Raw genomic sequence first — 23,252 nt, 5'->3', positions numbered from 1 at the left:
TGAGGTCACCAGTAACCGGGATGCTGAGGGCCCCACAGCTCACTGTGACTCTCCCCACATGTGGCTGCTGGGCCCTGACACGCCATCACTACCCCTCAGAGGAAAAGCCTGACAAATTTCAAACAGTAAATGTCGCAGAAGCATGCACCCGCAGCTGGGAAGCAAGCTGCACTCAAGTAGGCACAGCCCAGACTTGCTGCAGGACCTGGAGAGGTTAATGCTTGATGCCTGCATGCCTGCTGAAATGTTGGATGCTCAGATCACAACCATTCTGTAAACGGCCTCTGGGGGGGTGGCGGGGGCTGCTCTCTTCAAACAGAGTATTCCCATACCAGTCTATACTGCCTGCCTAACCATCATCAAGTCTCTTGGCTCCAAACTAAATGCTAGAATTTTTTATTTTACACTATACAGAGTTTAAAAAACACACACACACACACACAGAACTGGAGTAAACTAAAAAGGTTTTGAGGTTCATTTCTACCTCCTTTTTAGCAGCACTCAAGTTGACACAGCCCCAGCAGATCACAGGGGTCAAAGCAAAGAGTGAAAGCCATTCTGCGAGGAGCTACTAGTGACATCACACCCCAGGCTGGTCAGACTTGGTCAGCTCTTCTCAGCACAGGCAGGACCTAGTGTCAAATGCTGTGTGCTAGAGTTTCTAATGGATTTTGCTCAATACTGAAGCTGATGCTGCCCTCAAAACTGGCCATCTCCAGAAGCATGTAGAGGACTAGCTATCCCCCTCAGTCATTCCAAACAGCAGAGACTTGGAGAGGTTGACATCTCCCCAGCTGGTACCAGGAGGGACACTCCCAGTAAGAGCAAACCTCAAACCATACTGACTTGAAGTTGGTGACTTTATCTACCTCCTAACAGGCTACATCGATCTGAGACACATTATGAAACCCGGGGGAAAAAGGAAGTCCATTTTAAAGACAGGAGATGGGTTTCTGGGTCTTAACCAACCACTCAATGTGCTCTGTCTCACTAGACAGCAGCTACATCATCACGTTGGTTCGTCCAATAAAATATAGGCTATTTTATTACTGGCAACAGTAGCAATTTTTGGAGTATACTTATTGAGTTTTATAATCTCAAGGCAGTCATGCTCAAGTGCTGCATAGTTATATAAGAACTCTAACCCACATGGCCATCATTCAACACTCTCATGTGAATTCCATAGATAACAGCTAACTCGGGAATCAGGAAAACAGTAAGGCCTGAGCCAGGCACGATGGAGGGCACACACCTGCAATCCCAGCACAAGGCAGGTAAGGCAGGAATCAGTTCAAAAGACAGCCTGAGCCCAGAGTGAGACCGTATCTCAAAATAACAAGGGGGAAAAAGAAGAGAGGGGAAAAGGGGGGGGGGGCAGGGGAGGGAGGAAGGGAAAGAATAAGCAGCAAAAGAAGAGTAGAAGGTATGGAGATAAGGTAAGGGAGAAGAGGAGACAAAAGACCCCCAAAAAAGCAAATGGAGAACTAAAATCGTCACCTGTGATTAATATATACATATTAATATATACATAATATAAATAAATACTTTAATGTAAATGCACACCAAATACTAAAGCCATGTTTGTAAAATATTTGTTTGTTTTTTATATTTTTTGTTTTTTTAATGTTAATGTTAAATATTTAACATTTTATGCATTCAAATGCTAATTTAAATGTTAAATATTTAAGTATTTAATGTTACAGAAGGGCTGTCCATTCAGATATCCTCCCAGATTAAAAGGTAGTAAGTGAGAACTAAAGGTTAACAATACTGTTTTTATCTTACTTAAAAACGCCACATTAACCACAAAGCCACTAGCATCTCTTTCCAGAATGTAACCAATATTTGATATAATTACTGTTAAACCAGCCAACATTTGCATTGTCTCCAGATTGCTACAACAGCCAGGACTGGGTCTAGGGCCCACATTGCCCTCTAGTGCCAGGTACCACTACCACACACGCCCATGAGAATAAGCAGATGTCCTCTGAAAGACTCCACCCAGCAGGGGATCGAAGCAGATACTCAAGACTCACAGCCCAACTCTGGGCAGAGCAGTGGGAGTCTTATAGGAGAGTCGGGGCAGAGAAGGACCCGGAGTGGACAAGAGCTCCACAAGACCAACAGAGCCAACAAATCTGGGCCCAAAGGGGCCTGCAGAGTCTGATGCACGAACCAAGGACCATGCATGATGGTGAGGACCGAGGACCCCTGCTCAGATGTAGCCAATAGGCAGCTCAGTCTCCTTGTGGGTTCCCTAATATGGAGAGCAGGGGCTATCTCTGCCATGGACTCTGTTGTCTGCTCTTTGATCACTTCCTCCTTGCCGGGAGGCCTTGCCAGGCCACAGAGGACGAGTATGCAGGCAGACCAGATGAGACTTGATAGGCTGGGGTCAGTTGGTAGGGGAGGAGGGCTCCCCCTTTCTAAGGACTAGGGAAGGAGGGAGGGTGATAACAGAGGGAGGGTGGGTCCAAGAGGAGATGACGGAGGAGGTTAGGACTGGTATGTAATTTGGCTGGGTATGGCAGCCCGCAGCTGGAGGCAGAGGCAGACAGATCTCTTTGAGTTCAAGGCCACTCTGGTCTACAAGAGAAACCCTGTCTTGAGAAACTAAAAACTAAACTAACTAACTAAACAAATAAATAAAATTTAGATTTAAAAAAAAAAAGGCTGGAATTCTTCCTTGCTTTCTCAGATCAAAGTCAGTCAGTTGGTCAGCAGTGCTGTGGTCTGAATACCAACGGCGCCCTATAGGCTCACACACTCCAATACTTGCTCTCCAAAAGGTGGTGGTTCGGAAGGTGATGGAGCATTTAAGATGTAGCGCCTTGCTGGAAGAAGTGCCACTGAGGGCAGACTGAGGTATTATCACCTGGTCCCATTTCCTATTCTCTCTACGTCCTATGTAGAAATGAAATGCCATCACTCTACTTCCTGACTGGCAAGCCAGCATCCCTCTCCTCCTGCCTGTCCTATCTCCTGCCCCTCATAAAAGGCATGTAAGCCAAAATAAACTCTTTTCTTCCCCCTAACTTACCTCTTTGTCAATGTATTTTATCACAGCAAGAGAAAACTAATTGGATACATTTTAAGAGAAATTCTCAATATAACTAATTATACTACCACAATAATCATTTTTGTTCATCTAAAAACAGAATAAGTGTTTTGGAATTTCACCTGACAAAGGGTCTTGCACCCAGTGGCTGGTTTCAGGTACCCGCTGAGAAGTAACTATGCTTCTGAGAGAACCCTGAAAACAGTGGGATTTTTTTTTTCCCCAGAAGTATCGCAACATAATTTCTACCCTTGATAAGGCAGCCATCCTCCTTAGCACTAACTTTGGAAATTGTTTGAGGGTAATTTGAGTTTCCTTTCACAGGGGTCCCACATCAGATATCCTGCCTATCAGATATTTACTTTATGATTTATCAAGTTAATGAAGTAGCAACAAAATAATCTTACGGTTCCACCACATGAGGGGCTTTATTAAAGAGGTGCAGCGTTAGGAAGGCTGAGAACCGCTGGGATAAGGCTTTCTTTTTTTTTTTTCTTGAAGATTTATTTATTTTTGATTTATGGGTATGAGTAAGGTTTTACCCGCATGTTTGTTTGTGCAGCACATGCGTTCCTGGTGCTTCTGGAGGTCACAAGAGGTTGACCCTTAGAAACAGAGTGACAGATGGCTCTGTGCAGCCATGTGTACGCTGGGAATCAGGCCCTCTAAAAGAGCAGCAAGCCTGCTAACCATCTCTCTAGTCCTGAAGCCAGAACTCTTAAGTTAGTTAGTACAACAAGGCCGAAGGGTAAAACCCAAAGTACAGAACACTGCTCAGTCGCACAAAACCCTTAGCATTGCAGGCAACCCTCATGAGCACAGGAAAAATGCCAGGATTCCTGAAGCATTTTGTTCACAAAAGTCCTGATGGCAGGGATGGGAAGTGTCCAGCTTTGAGGACACCACCACCACATGACAAGAGAAGCGTGTGACTCATCTGCTCTCCTAAGTCCAAAACCTCATGTCTGCAGAGACTCCCACGGGACAGAGTCTCCACTTTGCTCCCAACACTCTGATCCCTTGTGGCTCCTACAGTCTTGAATCAGTTCTTAAGAAGAAGATTAGGGCTCACAAGTCATTAAGAGGAAATCTCTGGGATGTGTGCCAGGCTCCTGCTTGGGAAATAAAGCCTTTGGTTTTTCTTATTGTTTCATCTTTTCTTTCCAAAAACCCAGGACCAATGGCAAGTTTAAGTACCAAAAAGACGTAATAAGTTAACTAAGGTGTTTTCTTCGAAAATGTGCTAAGACTTACCTTAGTATTCCCTTGTATGTGACACAAACTGTATATATGAGGGCCTTTCTTTTCTGTTACAAAAATATTACTTTCATTTCTCTGAAGACTGAGTAAGAAAAGCGGTAATTGAAAGTTTTACATTTACAATGTTTTGATAGGAAAAAGAAGTTGCAGTTAAGAAAGTTTCAACGACCCATGCCCATACATAGCCATGTGCTGCCCTCTGCTGTGCTATCGACTAAATTACATCCCCAAATTAAAGCCAAATAATCTATAAAAAGTCAGTCACCAAACAATGTACTAAAACTAAGATGTAGAGATAATAAGAGGTTACAAAAACAAAAAAAAAAAACTTCCTCATTAATATATCATGGTAGAATGAACGCAATAGACATTTCATTATAATGGTAAGTCATCTGGGTCCCAAAACAGAAACATTTGTAATGCACATGCTTCATAAAACATTCATCCTACTAAAGACTTCACCAAAACTTATTCAGTGAGAAGAAAAGAAGACAAAAACAAGAACAGTCATACTGAATACCTCCTGGTTATCTTTGTTTTGGTTGGCCCAGAAAATTTTATGGTAAAGTGTCTCCATTGAATTGCTGGAATCAGTTCGGTCAAAACAGTGACGATCCAAGACTTCCAGTGTGTGCAAAACCCGACTAATAGTCACCCCTAGATTCAGAAATTAAGAAAGCAAATAAATAAAGCCAGAATATCACAGTTTAAAAAAAAAAACACATTATTACAGTAGGGAAAGAGCTCTGTCATCCTCAGCATAGGCTATCAAAAGAACTGCAAGAACTAAAGTGGGCATTTTGGGTAGCCAGTAGCTAAAGGCTTAAAGCGCCTTCGTTTGTATGAAGGGCTGAACAAGAATGAGAAAGAAGAAAGCATAGGGCACAGTGATGCTCTGGTGCACCCACTCCTCTGTGGCATGCTGTACCTGCCGTCGACTCCTGACACTTGTCGAAAGACCACCGAACTTCCACCGCTCGGCCTCGTTGCTTTATCTGTTGCTCTGCCTCATAAATCCTTGCCCGAACCTGAAAGATAAACACTTCAAATTTAACTGGCGTTTGAAACCTCTCTACGGCTGCCTAAATCACGTCGAGGTTTCCGTGTGAATGGAGCACCATCCGGTCCGTGACAATTTTAACTGTATCGCAGGGAGCATATATCCCTGCACGTGGCGCGCAGGATGATTTGGGTCTATAATAGATGACTTATAAAAACAAATGCCTGGGGGAGTGCGACAAGTAAGATTTCTTGACAACGCTTGGACAAGGCAGAGGTTTGAGTATCTTTGAGCCACTGGTCTAAGCTAGAAATGAGTGAGCGGCGCTTCGGTAACTTAAGGAAACAACTGAGCGGAAAACAGGTACCTTGTGCTGAGTACTTATCATAAGGCCAAAGCTGAAGCTGCGTAAAAATCTTGAAGCAAACAATTTAGCGCAAATAAAAACACACAACTATTAAACACGACAGACTATTTATTATTCCAGGGCTCAAAGTCAGGATCAGAAGCATCACCACAACTGCCTGGACGGCAACTGCCCAGGAGGCAGAATACTCTACGAAGATCTGTATCTCGAAAATAAAAAGCAGGGAAGAAAATCCAGAGAGTCACCTCAATGCCCCACTTCATGGCAAAGCTGAGATATGCATTAAGATACCTCGGATACCATGACAAGGCACGGCCCACATACCTAGGTGCCTCTGGGAAATGCAAGCATTCAGAAAAGCAAAAGCAAATGTCTACCTGCTGATTGAAGGCCGTGTTCCCACCAGGCATTGGGAGGCTGGAGGGCGCCACCTGCAGCAGATCCAGAGGAGAGCCTGGGTTTGCCGTCTTGTTTTCATTTGTGCAGTAATTCCACACCAAGGCACTTGGGCAACACAGAGTGACAGTCTAGAAACAAAGTAAGAGTGTTCCAACACTTGGGGGAAGAAGGAAGGTACTAGCAGCAACCTCGATAAAATTGACACTTTCCCACACATAACCAGGCTACCGTTTCCCTGCAGATGATTTTAAAGTGCAAATATCTTTTCCCATTCTCAGCTACCCAAGTGGTAAGACAAAACCCAGAGTTGCCACCGCAGCCACTGAGGAATAGAGTGTAATTTATTAGCAAATATTCCAACACAGGACATGAAGAAGGCTGAATAAAATATATTATTTGTCAATTCAAATTCTTTTTATAGATAAACAAGAATACAATTAGGATATTAAGTACTAAGGTTGTAACTTTAAAAAATATCTATTTATTAAATGGTGTGCCTTAAAGCTTCATAAATGCTCAACAGGCAGCACCCCAATACAGGAATAATCCAAAGTTTTCTATAAAAATCTGAACAACAAATATTTTCAGCTCTGCAGGCCACCTAAAGTTTCGACTACACATTCTCCTTTAGTGGTTTCATTTATACAATAAAAATGTTAAGCTTATTCTTGGCTCGTGGGCTAGATTTGACCCAAGAGGATGTAACTCACCTGCTTCTACCCTCAGCTTTTATAGATGCTTCCTTTTCTAACTCAGCCAGGTTTGGCAGCACTCGCCTGGAACCACAGCGCTCAGGAGGCTAAGGCGGGAGGACTGCTCTAAGTCCCCGCTCAATCTAGGCTAGATGGTGAGACCACATGGCCAAGTGGTCAAACACATCACAAAGGCAATCACAACAGTTGCCTTCTGTGTAGACACAACAAATCTCTCAGTGTGGACCAACAAACAGAAACAGATCATAAATTTCTAATTTATCAGGTCTTTCCCACAATGGATTTTTAAAAATAATGTGAACCATTACGGACTTACCTGCAACATACAACTAAGTCCATAAACCAAGGGGCCATGCTGTGCACAGGACAGGAAATCCGAGAAGGCCAGCTGCACAGGACTCATCCCAGGGCCAGGAGTGCCAGGACTGGAGGTCCCAATGCTCGTGTTGTTTGCTCCAATTATCATGTGGGGTGAGTGAGCAGCAAGGAGGTTGGGGCTATCGCTCAGCAGCAAGGAAAGACGGCGGGCACAAAAGTACGCTAGACGACGAGACAGGTAGGCCGACTGAACGAACTCATCTGAATACTGAGAGGCAGAAGGACAGCGGGAGTCAGGCACATCTTCCGCTTCAAAACGACAGCGTTGTAAGCACAATACAGACCAATGCTACCCAGGAGCAACATAAAGTAAGCCATACAGATAGTCTGGACTATTTCCAGTACCCGTTAAGACCATGAACCAGGGATTCAAAGAGGCAGTTCAGAAGTTACAGAACGCCTGCTCTGTGGTTCTCAGCACCCCCAGATCAGGAGGCTCACAACTACTTCTAACGCCAGATCCAAGGGACCTGTAGGCACCTGCATGCATGCAACGCACACAATTTCATACACCTATCCCCATACATAAAAATAAATCTCTAAAAAGGGGAACTAAAAGCATAACATGTTGTATTTAACATTTTCAAATAGCGTCACTTCAACATCTAATTAATGAGAAAGTATCCCGAGTAGACATTTCTACACAAAGTCTGAAATCTGGTGTGCGTTTTATACTTAGCGTATCTCAGTTCATGGTGGCTACTTTTCAAAGCGCTCAAACACTGTCTGGTGGGGGGCTAAGTAAGCAGTACAAGCACAGCCCTTCCCAGGGGGTAACTTGTGGGGAAACCCAGCATCCATGTGTGTGTAACCCCAGGGGGAGGTATGAGTGACACAGAGAGAGGCTGCCCAGTGACGCACTTTCAAGTCATTTGAATCACAAAAACCTCAATGTATTATTTTCCTAAGGAAGAAAAATAAATCTCCTTCAAATGTCCTGTGTTTAATAGATTATCCGACAAATTAGTCTTAGCCCACTGTACTTAAAAGCTACCATAAGGCTGTGGCTGATTCTCTGCTCCGTACCCAGTGATAATTGGTGAACGGAGATGGAGACAGCACCAATGTGTGGTGAAATTATGTTTGGAAAAATAACCCCAAACCAACAAAACTAAACAATTCAATACAAATATGTTACAGCCTTTAAAGCATTTTTCTTCCCCTTTCAAAAGAAATTATTTTCCCCTTACTACTTCTCCTGACCTAGTCATTTTTATCAAACTCATTTTTCACCATGAAGCTGGCCGGGAGGGGAGGGGAGATGGGGCGGTACCTGCAGCATCAGCGGCAAGAGGAGCTTGAGGAGGCTGTCGTCCACGGGTCTGATCTTTTCTAAGACGTCCAGGATCCACGACAAATACTCATGCTTTTCTAACATTCCTTCCTTAAGTGGAGAGAAATCACACTACTGACGTCACAACCGAAGGTTTTTTAGACAGGCTTATGTGTAACTTCAACTCTGTGTTACTGCTACGGTAACGAGGCCTCTCCAAATAAAATAAAGACCTAGAAGGATCTGGAGGTGGAGGGAGGTAGTGCGGTCTGGGGTTTGTTGGTATTTGGGGTTCTGTTTTGTTTTTATCTCTGGTAATATGCTTCGCTCTAAACTAATTTTTAAAACTGCTAACAGATATTCAAGAGCCATCACATTCCAGGCATGGTGCACCCCCGACAAACTATCAATAGCATGAAATCGTGTGCAGCAGATGGTCTATACAAAAGCCGCTTGCGTCACCGTCTCAGAGGACTGAAAGTGCCCACCATACTATGGCCCAGAATAGTTCTTTAATGACTTTCAGATTTGCCTACCTATAGGTGTATTATTTGAAATAATAATTTAATGACCCATTATATGAAAGAAAAGATGGGCTTTAAATTAAAATACTAAATTAAAACACATAAAATTAATTCTATACAACCATGATGAAAAATAACTACATCTCCACACATTGACAAAATAGCCCTCTGGAGTGGATGGTCTCTTTTCCCTTAAACTCTTTTTGTTCTTCTAACCCAAACCATTTGACAAGCACTTTCCTACTGAGCTACATCTCTAAAGAAGCCACTGATCCCAACATAAGCATCCTCTGTCAACTACCAGCATACACACATATACATGCATGAGCACATGCCTGCATGTATGTGTACACACACACACACACACACACACACACACACACACATTTTTCTAGGCAATATACACTTAATGTCATACTGTAGTCTTCTATTATGATTCACAGAATAAAAAAACTCTTCAAAATAGAAAACAAGTCATGTTTTATGAAAATCATTTGCCGTATTTGAATTTTGGAAATATTTAAAGAAACTTTACAGTAATGAGTAATGATATAATTTTATAAGGTATGATTAACTTTAATAAGGAATCCTAGGGGTTGGGAAGACAGGTCACAAAGTAAACTGTTTACTATACAAGCATTGAGGACCTAACTTCACTTCCCAGTGCCCACATAAAAATAAGTAAAACTAAAGCAAAATAAACTTGGTGGTGTGCACTTGCAATCCCAGAGCAGAGGTAGGGAAGGGCAGACTCTTGGAGCTCAGCAGCCCCAGCCTAGACTAAGCCTGAAGTCCCAGTGGGAGATCTTGTTTCAGAATCCACGATGGACAGCTCCTGAAGAATGAATTAATACTCAGGGTTGACCTTTGGCCTCCAGGTATCCATGCAGACAGGCCAAACAACAGCAAATGCATATGCACATGCATACACAGAGACAATAAAAAAAACTTTTAAAAAAAGTGATGAACTTAAAACTCAATCCTCCAACTCCCCCGGCCCTCCCCCGCCTTTGTTTTTTGTTTGTTTGTTTGTTTCTGAGACAGAGTTTCATTCTCTGTGTGGCCTCAGCTATCCTGGGCTTGACAGACCAGGCAGGCCTAGAACTCACAGAGATTCCACCTGCCACTGCTAGGATTACAGGCATGTGTCCACTGAGCCTGGCTAATCCTCCAATTCTTTTCTTTATATATTCCTGTTCTTATTTTCTACATAAGTATGTCTGCATATGTGTGTACTAGGGTAGAACTTAAACTATGAAAAATAAACTTTTAAAAGTTGACATCAATTTTCATCATTTTAAGATCTGTTTTCTATTTTAAAAAGACATCCTGGCTGGCAAAACACCTCAGTACGTAAAGACACTTGCCACCAAGCCGGAAGACCTGTGTGCAATCCCTCAGACCAACATGGTCGGAAGAAAAGCCTGCAGGTGGTGCTCTGGCCTGCACATACATGCCATGGCTCACACGTATGGACATGTACGTGTACACACACATGCATGCATACACACACACACACGATTTAATAAAAAATGTTACCTCTATATTGTGTAATCTTTCTAAAAACTCTAAGCATGCTGAGAAAACACATTTCTGATAAGCAAACTAAACAATCAGCCGAGTAAAAACCCTAACAGTGCAGACCAGGCGCTGAAGCAGTTCAACACAGAGCTGGGGTTTGTTACAGCTGTTTTTATTCACTTAAAAACTATGCTACTTCACAAAAGAACCACTTGGCTATTTGTTTGTGTGACTATCTAAAAACTCACTACCTGGCTATTTGATCAAAGTTCTAAAGGGAACATTTAAAAACCCACATATTTCTTTCCTCTTTTATTAACATAATGGATAATAAAAACCTGGGCTAATAATGGGACTTTAGCTGAAATACACCTTGTCAGGAACAAATAAATAAATGCAAATAACGACACAGTTGACCTCTGCTCATCAATAAGAGCTACAGCAGCTAGGCTGGGTGAGAAGTCGGTAGCTCCTAGTTGTGCTTCATCTTCCCCATAAATTTTCAGATACAACTGAACTAAAGGAAGATGACGTCTATGTAGAAAACTGGGTGGCAGAGGGGATCTGTTATGAGATAGGATCCATCAGCATAAGTGTGTTTCTGAATAAATATATCTAATTTGCAAAATAAAGAGTTTTAGGAGCATTCTACTTAATAGCACATTTACAAAGTGATTAATGGCGCTAAAGTACCTGACGCCAGACAGCTGGGAATGAATGTGTAACAAACTGTCATCACAGAGCACACATGTTACCTGGAACGCACTGAAAGAGACGTGCCTGGCATTGCAGTGTAGACGGGTAAGCCCAGCACGTGGGACACAGAGAAAAGCCAGGGTGATCTACATAAGCGAGTTCAAGGACAGCAAGAACTTGCCTCAACAGTGTCATTGACATACAAAGAAATGTCAAGCCTCTTCCTCTGAACACATCCGTTCACATCATGATACGTTATTTAGGCCCAGGAAATACAACTGTAGACATTTGCCAGCATGTTTTCGGTCAACGACAGGCCACATATAACAGGTATGTACTTTGCCATCAGTCTAATTACGTCATAGACGACACTCTCCACATTCATATGTCAAGTATATTCTGCGATGTTTGTAGAATGATAAAAATCACCTAGCCACCCATTGCTCGGCAGGCATCGCTGTTGGTTAGGCATCACATGACTTTCTTACATGCTTTGATCAGGTTACCTGGAACATGTGAAACGCGAGCTTCTCATTGTACTCCCACTGCTTCATGGCTTGCTCAACCTCTGGTGGCACAGGGACGGGGCCATCTCCTGTGCTGGAGGCCATGTGGTAAAAGTCAGAGATTTTGACCAACTGCTCTCTGAGGTATCTAGTAGATATTTGTGTCCACTCTGCAGAGAGAGAGAAAGAGAGAGAGTTGTGATGGTAGACACAACTGTTAAGAATTATACACCCCCGCCCATTATTCTGAGGATATACTTTCAAGTCTACTGTTTGTTACATAGGAATGACTTTCGCGTGGGCGTGGTGGCGCACGCTTTTAATCCCAGCACTTGGGAGGCAGAGGCAGGTGGATCACTGTGAGTTCGAGGCCAGCCTAGTCTACAAAGTAAGTCCAGCACTGCCAGGGCTACACAGAGAAACCCTGTCTTGGGTGGGGCGGGGGGGGGGGGAGGGGAAGGAATGACTTTCGCATTTGCAGCAGTTACTCAAAAAGTATGCCCAGATCTCGGGAGGACAAGCCATCCTACTCTTGTGCTTCTGTGACCCCAGAAAAGACACCTATACATGAATGTCACCATGTGTGATAAATGACAGTATCACAAAACCACTGCAGGGTCATCATGGGCATTAAAGACCAGAGTGCTTGTGAGAAACGTCAACACGTCAGCTAAAGAACACCAAGCTGAGCGAGTGTGGCTCTTAACGCGTGCTTCTGTCCTATTCCACGTCAAATTTCAAACACACATGCACCGCTTTGTGTCTAAAGGACTGAAGTCCACAGGCTTGACCAGGAAACGCTCAACCTACACCACCCCTGGGATGTGTACAGACACTTGGCATGGTTGGCCCTGTCAAGTCCGTCTGTACCTTAGTTGTTTTGCTTTCTTCAACCAGCACTGATATCCCAGAACTCAGAAAGGAGAGAATGAGACTGGCTAAGCATTAAAAGCTAAGAAACAAAAAGAGACCCCCCCCCAAAAAAAAGCACCAGAAAAGGGGGACAGAGGGCTGAGGAGACGGCTCGGTGGGGGACAGAGGGCTGAGGAGACGGTTCGGTGGGTAAAGAGCTAGCAATGCAAGTGTGAGAACTTGGGTTTGAATCCCAAGAACCTACATCTATCCAGGTCGACGTTTGTAGATCCATCCGTGTTTATAATCTCCAGGGCTGCTATGGCAAGGCAGGAGGCAGAGGCAGGAGAAGCCCGAAACACTTGTGGACCACAGAGCCTGGTGGAAGCAGCTCAGCTGAGCGGCAAACAACAAAGAAACCTTCCCTCAGCCAGGGTGGAAGGAGAACCAAAAACTGAGGCTGTCCTGTTGGTCAACCCCATGTCTCTCAATCTCTCTCTCTCTCTCTCTCTCTCTCCCTCCCTCTCTCCCTCTCCCTCTCCCTCCCTCCCCCCCTTCACATACACATACACACACACACACCAAGAATCGCTAAAAATTATTTTAAGATGATTGCCTCTGGAGCACAAATTAAACTGTGTTGCCTCTGGCAACCAAATAGGATATGATACTAACTTTAGCCCAATCTGTGGGCAAAAACGCGGTAACTGCAAGCTTGAAGCCAAGCATCCCCAAGGATTTAGGAAAACAGCATTTTTTCTAAGAAACCATTTTAAGGAAACAACTCCACACAATGTTTTTCCCATCATTTGGTCCTCCCATCCTCTCAGAAGTGAGGACCAGAAACTAACTGTCAGTAACTGACTACTTTCTCTTTACTTGTCAACTATACCCAACTATAACCACTGTTAGGTGTTAGTTTAATCACTTGTTCCAGCTACGTCTTGTGAATTAAAATTCAGTTTGGTGTTATAATAAAAGCCTATAATCCCATCACTGTGAGGTGGAGGCAAGAAAATCTGGAGGTCATTCTTGCCTACATAGTAAGCTTAAGGCCAGCCTGGGCTACATGAAACCCTATGTCAAAAAGAATAATATGATATAAATAAATAAAACTCAAGCGCACACCAAAGCTGCTGAACTCTAGTGATAAACCAGACAATAGCATGATCAGTACTAATTACACTGTTTCTCTGTTGTCATTTAGCCACTTTTCAGAAAGCACCACTGGCTATAGATATTAGTATCACTGAAAGTGATCAACGGGAACTAAAAACATTCCACTGTGAAATATCATTTCCTTCTCCCCTTGTGACACAGACTGATGCTCTCCTGAGACCTGTTCAAGCAAAACCTCTACCACCTGAGAGAAACTGGGCTTACCTGTAACAAGCAAACCCAGAAACACAGGCACAGCCCTGTGCTTTGTGCAGCAAGGCTCAGGAGTCACTGCTTGCAATGCAGCAATGTTAGCAAGCCCGCAGCGCATTTCAGCCCAAACTAAAAATAACACAAGTCTGCACGTACCTACTTGGTCTAAGGCATTATCTTCATTTGTTAAATATAGTAGTACAAGTTTACTATAGAAACTTGCAATACATACACAAATACAGGGGAAAAAACATAATATCCAACTTAATCCCACCATCTATAATCGCTACTTGAATACAGAGCTCTCTGCATTATCCACAGGGAAAGTGGTGCTTGCCCTTCTACGTGCACAGGTGCCCAAGGTCCTTATACGGAACTGCATGGTCTGGGAAGACGGCTCAGCCAGGAAGGCACTTACCAACCAAAGATGAGGACAGAGTTCAGGTCCTCAGAATGCAGGCAAATGTCAGGCAGTCACGGCAGCACACCGGTAACCCCAGTGTGAGGGAGGCAGACACAGACACAGAGGACCCACAGAGCAGCAAGACTAGCTATAATCAGTGAGATCTGCTCAGTACATGAAATGGAGAGAAAGCAAAAAGACCCCCAATATCAGCCTCAGGCCTCCACATGCATGCACACACAAAGGCGTGTGAGCACGCAGCATGCACCCATGTACGTACACACATGCACAACATACACATGGGAAAATAAATACGAAAGTGGTATTTGTATAAAACCATAACATATCCTCTTCATACTCTGCATCTCTCCTACAATTATAACATGAAACACAATGCAAATGCTATACAAATACTTGTTAAACTACTGTGTGGGTAAGGACAAGCATAAAAGCCTACCCGCGTTCAGTGCAGTTGTAACTTATTTCAAATATTTTCCATCCATGGATGGCTTAATCTGCAGTCAAAACCCATCTATGAATATGCTGACTAGAAAGATGGCTCAGTGCATAGCATTTGCTGCACAGTTATCCTTGCTGAGTTCAAATCCCCAGCACTCAAATAAAAAGCCAGCCCTGGCTACGCAAGCCTGTAATCCTGAGGGGGGTGGGGCAGGGGTAGGTATGATGGTAGAATCCTCAGGACTTGCTGGCTGCCAGTCTGGTTCTGTATTCAGTAAAACAGGAATATGGCAGAAAGTCATAGAGGAAAACAATTTTTAAAAACCTAGCCTCTTTATAAACACATGTGTATCTTTTTCTTTAATTGATGAACAGACTACACTGCAATCTGAACTCCTTTTAGCAATTAATAAACATAGCCCTCTCGGCACTTTTAACATCAGACACGAAATTACAGTATGACTGGGATGATCTAGAGATATGTGGCAAAGTGACATAAGATTAAAGATGAGGGGTACACATAAAAACTGTCACTCAGAACTGAACACAGACACAGAGGGAAAGATGGCTCAATGACTAAGAGCCTTGGTTTTTCTAGAAGAGGACTGAAGTTTGCTTTCTAGAACCCTCAAGGAGGCTCAAAGGAGGCCCTGGGGGTTTCAGGTGGAAAAACAGAAAATAAAGGTTGTAGGGAAGATTTGGCTACAGAGAAGCGAAGTAGAAATACTGAGAAACGTGACCAAGGAAGGTTCTAAGAGAGGTTCTAACTCAAGCAACTCAGAAAACATGACCACCCCTGCAAGCTCACACAGTAGAGGAAGAACTGAAGTCTACAAAAGCCAGTGTTCCAACTGTGGCTATGACCGCTACCCAGGATGCCGATGGGTCAACAACGAAAAGAACAAGGCGGTTGCTAGGTTTCGTCAGTGCTCTTCCTTGAATGTCAGGATCCCAGAAGCACAAGTCTGCCTTTGCTAATCCCTCACCCTAAGAAGAGAAGGCTGTCCCCAGGAGTGCAGAGGTTCGAGTCTGCCTACCCCAGCACAGCACAGACGCAAGGGCTTTGAGACCATCAGAGACATAAGGCTAAGTGCTAGTAGTAAAAACCAAACACGGCATATGCCCATTCTGTTCATCAGGCATAAAAATTTACAAGCATGCAGTGGGTGACGGCAGAGGCACACCACGTTAAAAGATGGCACTCTGGAGCCTCCAAAACCTGCAAGATGAACAGCGAGGTGGGTGCTAGGCAGAGGAGAAAGGAGCAACCATCTTGGCAGTGAACACAGCGTGCCCAAGGCGAAGAGGCCTGAAAGTTCCTCGTAGTGTGACATTATCAGAGACTTGTTGGCATTAGAAGGAGACACAGCAAGCCTACAACCCAAAACCCCAGCTCCACCATTCGACTGGCTGTGAAAAATGCAGCCAAGTAGCGAACCTTGGCCAGCTCTCAATTTCTCCTTCTGCAAATTAAAGATTTATAATAAATACCTCAATTGCTGTAAAGATGAGTCACCATGCACAATGAGCACAAAAGAGGATCCGAGCCGTAAGGGCACAGAATGATTCTAGAAAGGAACAATGCACACTGGCTCCCAGTGGACAGCATGGGCTGCTTCCGGTATCAGACCCTGACACCCCCACCCCACCCCACCCCTGCTGACTCAGCTAAGTTAACACTCAACTGATAACTTAATGCCTGGCACAGTACCTATGGGGGCAGCCAAGCCTCATGGGCTTTCAACGGACCCACAATCTTTACTGAATGACAATCAAGCTTCTTGCGCCGGGACTGCACCCATCTCAAATGCCACCAGCTCCCCTACACCTGGCTGCACTAGCTCAAGCAGCTCTGGTGCTTGGGAGCTGTGCTTATCTAGAACGCCTTCTCTGCTCTCACCCATACACGCCAGCAAGCTGACATGTTTCTGGGACCAACTCAAATGTCGCTTACCATTTCTCTAGCCTCTGCATGGCAGCCCTCCACCTGCTGGGGAGGGCCCACCTTTTTCTGAGTGTTATGGTCTCGTTCGGCACTACTTACATATAAAATTATGCACTGGCTTACATCAGAAAGTCCTTCCAAAATAGATATTAAGTCCCTACCTACTGATTCTGCCTTTCAGTTCTTAGTGGGAGCCTAACAATGTCATCACTGCCTACCTACGGGTTTTTTAAACCACTGAATTCTTCTAACTCGAAGCATCAATGTTATATAAAAGGTCCATGCGAAGACTATAATTTGCTTTCTTTATTTGTGTGTGGGTGTTTAGCCTGCATAATTGCCTGCATACCACATATATGTCTGGTGTCCATGGAGCCCAGGAGAGGACATCATTCCCGTCCGTGGACCTAGAGTTAAAGATGGTTGGGAGCCCCCATCCAGATGCTGAAAATCACACCTGGGTCTTCTCAAAGAGCAACCAGTGTCTCCCACCCATGCACTTTGCACTCTTTTTGAAGAAACTTACTTGTAAGTGTGTGCATAAACACCCTTTAATTTTACGATAGCTCAGTCTCCTGGCCACACCTTTCCTTTTACAAAAGCAGCTGGGAACTATGTGAAAGGAATGAGAGGTTAAAAAAAACAAACAAAACAGGGGAAGAGGAGCACACCTCGATGGTAATCTGGTTGTTACACTACTCTAGGTCAGAGGTGAGAGGTCCTGGGTGGGCGTGTTAATCAAGCTTCAGGGGGGTAATCAGCCAGACATGGGAGCTGAATGAATGAAAAAAAAAAAATCAGGGGCAGCATGTATAAGCTGCACAATCCATTTCCAAACACTGTGTAAGAAAAGCTGAGAGATCACCTACCACCCTCCTGTTTCATGTTAAGATGCCTTCTTGATTAACACTGTCAACAACCCATTGAGAGATGTTGTGAAAATCATGTCCCTGAGAAAGGACTTGAAGACCAAAAGAATTATTACAACTCAGTAAGTAGGTAAAAAAAAAAAAAAAAAAAAATCCTAGTTTTAAGGTTAGGGTTTGGAAGACTGGAATGTACACTTCTCTGGTGAGGATAAACCAACGGCCAAAAGGTGCACTCAGAGATACTCAACGTCAGAAACCATGGCCAAAAGGTGTACTCAGAGATGCTCAACGTCAGAAACCATGGCCAAAAGGTGCACTCAGAGATGCTCAACGTCAGAAACCATGGCCAAAAGGTGCACTCAGAGATGCTCAACGTCAGAAACCATGGCCAAAAGGTACATTCAGAGATGCTCAACGTCAGAAACCATGGCCAAAAGGTGCACTCAGAGATGCTCAACGTCAGAAACCATGGCCAAAAGGTACACTCAGAGGTGCTCAACGTCAGAAACCATGGCCAAAAGGTACACTCAGAGATGCTCAACGTCAGAAACCATGGTGAAAAGCACAATGACCTAAGACTGTGATGGCTACAACCAAACACAGTAACAAGAATTAGTAAAAATGTGGGGGAAATGGGATCCTTGTGGATTACTGATGGAAATGTGATATGGGGGGGGGGGGAGAAGTTTGGCCATTCCTCAAAAGGTTAAGCATGGGAACACACTGTAACCCAACTACTTTACGGCCACCTATATACCAAGGAGATAAAAAACACTTATCTACGCAAAGACCTTATACAAATATTCATGCAGTGCAGCAAGACTCACAACAGATGAAGGTAAATCTAGAGACCCATCAACTGATCAGCGGACTAACTGGTGAATGCCTGCCATGCAGGAATAGTGATCTGTAAGGGAGTGCTATGCTTATGAGACATGCCAGGGCATGGGAGAGCCTTGAAAACATGAAGTAAAAAAGCCAGTTTGCTAGACCCACATATTACATGGCTTGTGGTGTCCAAAATAAGACAATCTATTATACAAATTAAATTGGCAATGCTAATGAGTATGGGGCTTTGCATATGGCGAAAATGTTCTAAAATGTGGTTGGTGATACTGTATTAAGTTTCCTCCAAGATTGAAACATTCTAGCCTGCAGGAAAGCCACTTAAACAGGAAGTCTCTGAAATCGACCACTATGCCCCTACCTGCCAGAGCAAGAAATAAAAGGTGAGAGGCCCTCTTAGACTAGAACAGTGGTTCTCAGCCTTCCTGATGCTGTGGCCCTTTTATACAATCCCTCACACTGCAGTGACCCCAATCATAAACTTTTCACTGCTATTTCATCACTGTCATTTTGCCACTGTTCTGAACTGTGGTATAAATATCTGCATTTTCTAATAGTTTTAGGAGACCCCCGTGAAAGGGTCATTTGACCTTAAAAGGATGGGAACCTACAAGTTGAAAACCACTGGAAAAGAGGAACAGAACTGCAAAGACTCAAGGAAGCTGATCTGCAAAGAAACTCTCAAAACCAGCTGGGCTGCCTAGAAGAGGAAGGACAAAGTCCAAACTGTCTGTTCAGGATAGTCCAGCTCCCCAGCGTTTGAGAGCTGCCACCGATGCTTTGGTGATGCAGCTATCTTTGAGTCATTTCTGCTCCTGTAAGTAACCCCACACCCATGTTCCTGTAAGTAACTCCAATAGAACTCATTGGTTCACCATACTGGATTTTAGTGGTACCCACACTTCAGTGTATCGACGACTCCCTATCTGGGGTAAGAAGATGTGTGTACCACATCTCCTTGGGAAAAGCCACACAACAGATGGCTTCACAACTATGAACACACAAACATCATCGGACTGATTTTATAAATGTGTTAATTGTATGGCATAGGAATTATGTTTCAGTGGTCTTTTTTTTTTTCATGAGATACTTAATTTCCAGATAGAAATTATCTACATTCCACAAGGTAGAAGAAAATAAAATTCCATGATTCATGGAAGAGATGGTAGTTGAAGAAGATGAGAAGAAAGAAACCAGAGTAGCTGTAAGGTTATGGTTAAAACTGAGTAGTGGGTAAAGAGACTTTACACATTTTAACATTTTTCTTTTTAACATCCACAGTGGGATGATTTTTAAAGTTATAATTATCCAAAATCCCCATCTGGCCAATGTTCCATTGTGGAGTCAAAACGTGGTTGCCTGGATAAATAAGAGCAAACATCCTAACTACCACCCCAGTGTGATATGAGACCATGAGAGCCACAGCACTGGCTAGGCTACTGTGTTCTGTTGGGGTATCAGTACATGTGCCGTTCTAGCTGATGAGGGAGTAAAAGAGAGCAGAGAGGGTGGGAGTGGGAAACAAGCTACTGTACACAGCAGAAGCACGACAAGGCAATGTTACTGCACACATTAATCCTTCTAAATCATTTGCCTGTGGCTAGGAAGAAGGTTAGCAGGTAAGAATACTTGCTGCTCTTTCAGCGGACTTGAGTTCAGTTCCAAGCTCACATATCAGGCAGCTCACAACCATGTGTGACTCTAGCAGCAAGGGAGCCAATGACCTCCACAGGCATCCCCACACATGGTGCATACACAGATGATGAGGAGGAGGAGGATGATAAGAGAAGAAGAAGAAGAAGAAGAAGAAGAAGAAGAAGAAGAAGAAGAAGAAGAAGAAGAAGAAAAAGAAGAAGAAGGAGAATTTTTTAAAATCCTTAATGTTTTCTTCTATTCGGGATGTGACTCAGCAGTAGAGAGCTCATGTGTGCCAAAAAAGTAAATAAAATATCAAATAATTATCTAGTTTTGTTTGTAAAGATTTTTCATGTTATTTTTAAACTGGCTTTATTGTCCAAAGACACTGCATAGTATACAAACTACTGCTATTATGAAATCAAAATTATATCCTAGCACAAAAAAAAATAAATATCTAAAATAAAAGCCGTCAGTATATAGCAACAAATATTTTCTACTGCAGGCTGGAGGTTCTGCTGGGAGCTACTAGGAGAATTAAGAAAGAAGCCACCTGAGGCAAGTCATTCTTGAGATCCAGAGAGACACAGGGATGCAGAGGGACCAGCAGCAGTGGGAGAAATGCTCTGGTATACCCTGCGACTCAGGAGAGGTGTTGCACTGTTTCTGACCAGGCTGATAATGGAAGCAGAGGAGTCTCCAGCATCTAGAGGTTCCCAAGTGAAAAGTGTGAAATGACCACCAGAGGGCACTAGTGAAACATACATCCACTTCCAAGAGTCTTCTCAAGCAACAAGCCAGGCCCTGACTGATAGGATAACGGGAGTACAGCCTTTTCCCACAAATGATTAAAAGGCACTGAAGAATTCTGGTCAAAGGAATATCAGGATCAGATCTATAAATGAAGGCGAATTCTCAGGAAGTTGTATAAACAAAGTGAGCAGGGGCTACCAAGTTCAGTAAGGAGGTGACCCTGACAGGGAACAGAAGAAAGGTAGGAGTGGTATCCTCGCCAAGGAAAACAGTAACCAGCCTGATAAGAGAGATGAAGCCGAGGGCAGGGAAAACTTCCCGGACTCAGAGTGGAGTGGCTGCGGAGATAATAGTGCCACCCTGCGGAACACACACAAAACTACTTAGAGGTGGGATGCGGGATTCAGTTTTGCCACAATAATTGCCTGCTTTAGTTACATTTCTAATTTAGAGATCATGACAGACTTGCAGGTTTCTGTAGATACCTCAGTGAGCAATGACCCTCACCTTAGCATGGTAAGAGAGTCCCAGGATGGTAAAAAACAAAAAAACAAAAAACAGGATATATTTACAATGATTGAGCTGATACTTTAAATTTTTTATTAATTTATTCTTCTTACATCTCAATGGTTATCCCATCCCTTGTATCCTCCCATTTTCCCCTTATTCCCCTCTCCTATGACTGTTCCTGAGGGAGATTTCCTCCCCCTGTATATGCTCATAGGGTATCAAGTCTCTTCTTGGTAACCTGCTATCCTTCCTCTGAGTGCCACCAGGTCTCCCCCTCCAGGGGACATGGTCAAATATGAGGCACCAGAGTTCATGTGAAAGTCATACCCCACTCTCCACTCAACTGTGGAGAATGTTCTGTCCATTAGCTAGATCTGGGTAGGGGTTTAAAGTTTACCGCCTGTATTGTCCTTGGCTGGTGCCTTAGTTTGAGTGGGACCTCTGGGCCCAAATCTGCCTATCATAATGTTCTACTTGTAGGTTTCTAGGATCCTCTGGATCCTTCTACTTTGCTATTCTCCTATGCTTCTCTCATCTAGAGTCCCAATAGGATGTCCTCCCCTCTGTCCCAGTTTCCTGGTAAGTGAAGGCTTTCATGGGACATGCCCCTTGGGCTAGTATGCAGATATAAGTGAGTATATGCCATTTGAGTCTTTCTGCTTCTGGGTTAACTCACTCATTATGATCATTTCTAGCTCAATCCACTTGTCCACAAATTTCGGGAATAGAAGAAAAAGTGGGGAAGAGCCTGGAACATCTTGGCACAGGAGACAACTTCCTGAACAGAACACCAACAGCCCAGGCCTTAATGTCAATAATTAATAAATGGGACCTCATGAGGCTGAAAAGTTTCTGTAAGGCAGGAGACACTGTCAAGAGAACAAAACGACAGCCTACAGACTGGGCAACGATCTTCACCAACCCTACATCTGACAAAGGTCTAATATCCAAAATATATAAAGAACTCAAGAAATTAAACACCACCAAACCAAATAACCCAATTGAGAAATGGGGCTTGGAACTAAACAGAATTCTCAACAGAGGAATATCAAATGGCTGAGAAACACTTAAAGAAATGCTCAACCTCCTTAGTCATCAGGAAAATGCAAATCAAAACAACTCTGAGATTCCATCTTACACCCATCAGAATGGCTAAGATCAAAAATTCAAGCGACACCACATGCTGGCGAGGATGTGGGGAGAGAGGAACACTCCTTCATTGCTAGTGGGAATGTAAACTAGTACAGCCACTTTGGAAATCTATCTGGTGTTATCTCAGAAAACTGAGAATAGAGCTTCCTCAAGACCCAGCTATTCCACTCCTTGGAATATACCCAGAAGGTGCTACATCACACAACAAGAAAATTTGCTCAACCATGTTCATAGCAGCCTTATTCATAATAGCCAGATCATGGAAACAGCCTAAGTGTCCCTCAGTAGAAGAATGGATAAAGAAACTGTGGTACATATACACTATGGAATACTACTCAGCTATTAAAAATGAGCTGATACTTTTAATTAACCCCTTGGGACATCTTTCCTCTGCCTTGGGACCAGGCCCAGGAGAGAAAAGTTTCCAGCAAGGCAACAGACGTGTCTGCCAGCTAAGTGCCTTTGCTTCCCTGGGCCCTTTGCACAGCAGGCTTATGGACCCGTGCCCCAGCTGGGAGACCTCAGGAATGAAGGGAGGGGTCCCTCCTGAGGATCTGGGTGGCAGAAGGAGCGACAAGGAAGTGTGGCTAGAGAAAGACAGCTGCTGCCAGCTCCCCAGCAAAGCCGCAAACCTGAGTGTATTCTTACATCGGATACTTAATGACCCTAGCACATGCCCAGCTCCTGTCAGAGCTTCTGTCCCAGCTTCTGTCCCAGCTGGTAGGAGAAAGCTCAGTCCCTTGTACAACAAAACTTAAAGTC

At 43.8% G+C, this 23,252-nt stretch overlaps 1 protein-coding gene across 12 annotated transcripts in view; it reads right to left on the bottom strand.

The window, feature by feature from the left end:
- Window positions 1-23,252, bottom strand: part of MED12L (mediator complex subunit 12L) — a 315,424-nt gene that overhangs the window by 239,064 nt on the left and 53,108 nt on the right. For all 12 annotated transcript variants that reach the window (XM_084768339.1, XM_084768345.1, XM_084768347.1 and 9 more), the window contains 6 exons: window positions 11,696-11,865; window positions 8,449-8,559; window positions 7,114-7,383; window positions 6,063-6,212; window positions 5,247-5,346; window positions 4,839-4,975 (listed from right to left, as the gene is read on the bottom strand). In XM_084768339.1, the coding sequence (XP_084624465.1) occupies window positions 4,839-4,975; window positions 5,247-5,346; window positions 6,063-6,212; window positions 7,114-7,383; window positions 8,449-8,559; window positions 11,696-11,865 (938 nt within the window). The remainder of the gene's footprint in view (window positions 1-4,838; window positions 4,976-5,246; window positions 5,347-6,062; window positions 6,213-7,113; window positions 7,384-8,448; window positions 8,560-11,695; window positions 11,866-23,252) is intronic.

This window comes from Acomys minous (genome assembly GCF_964271855.1).
Source record: "Acomys minous genome assembly, chromosome: 19".
NCBI classification, from domain to species: Eukaryota; Metazoa; Chordata; class Mammalia; order Rodentia; family Muridae; genus Acomys; species Acomys minous.
This window is presented reverse-complemented; position numbering and strand designations above follow the sequence as displayed.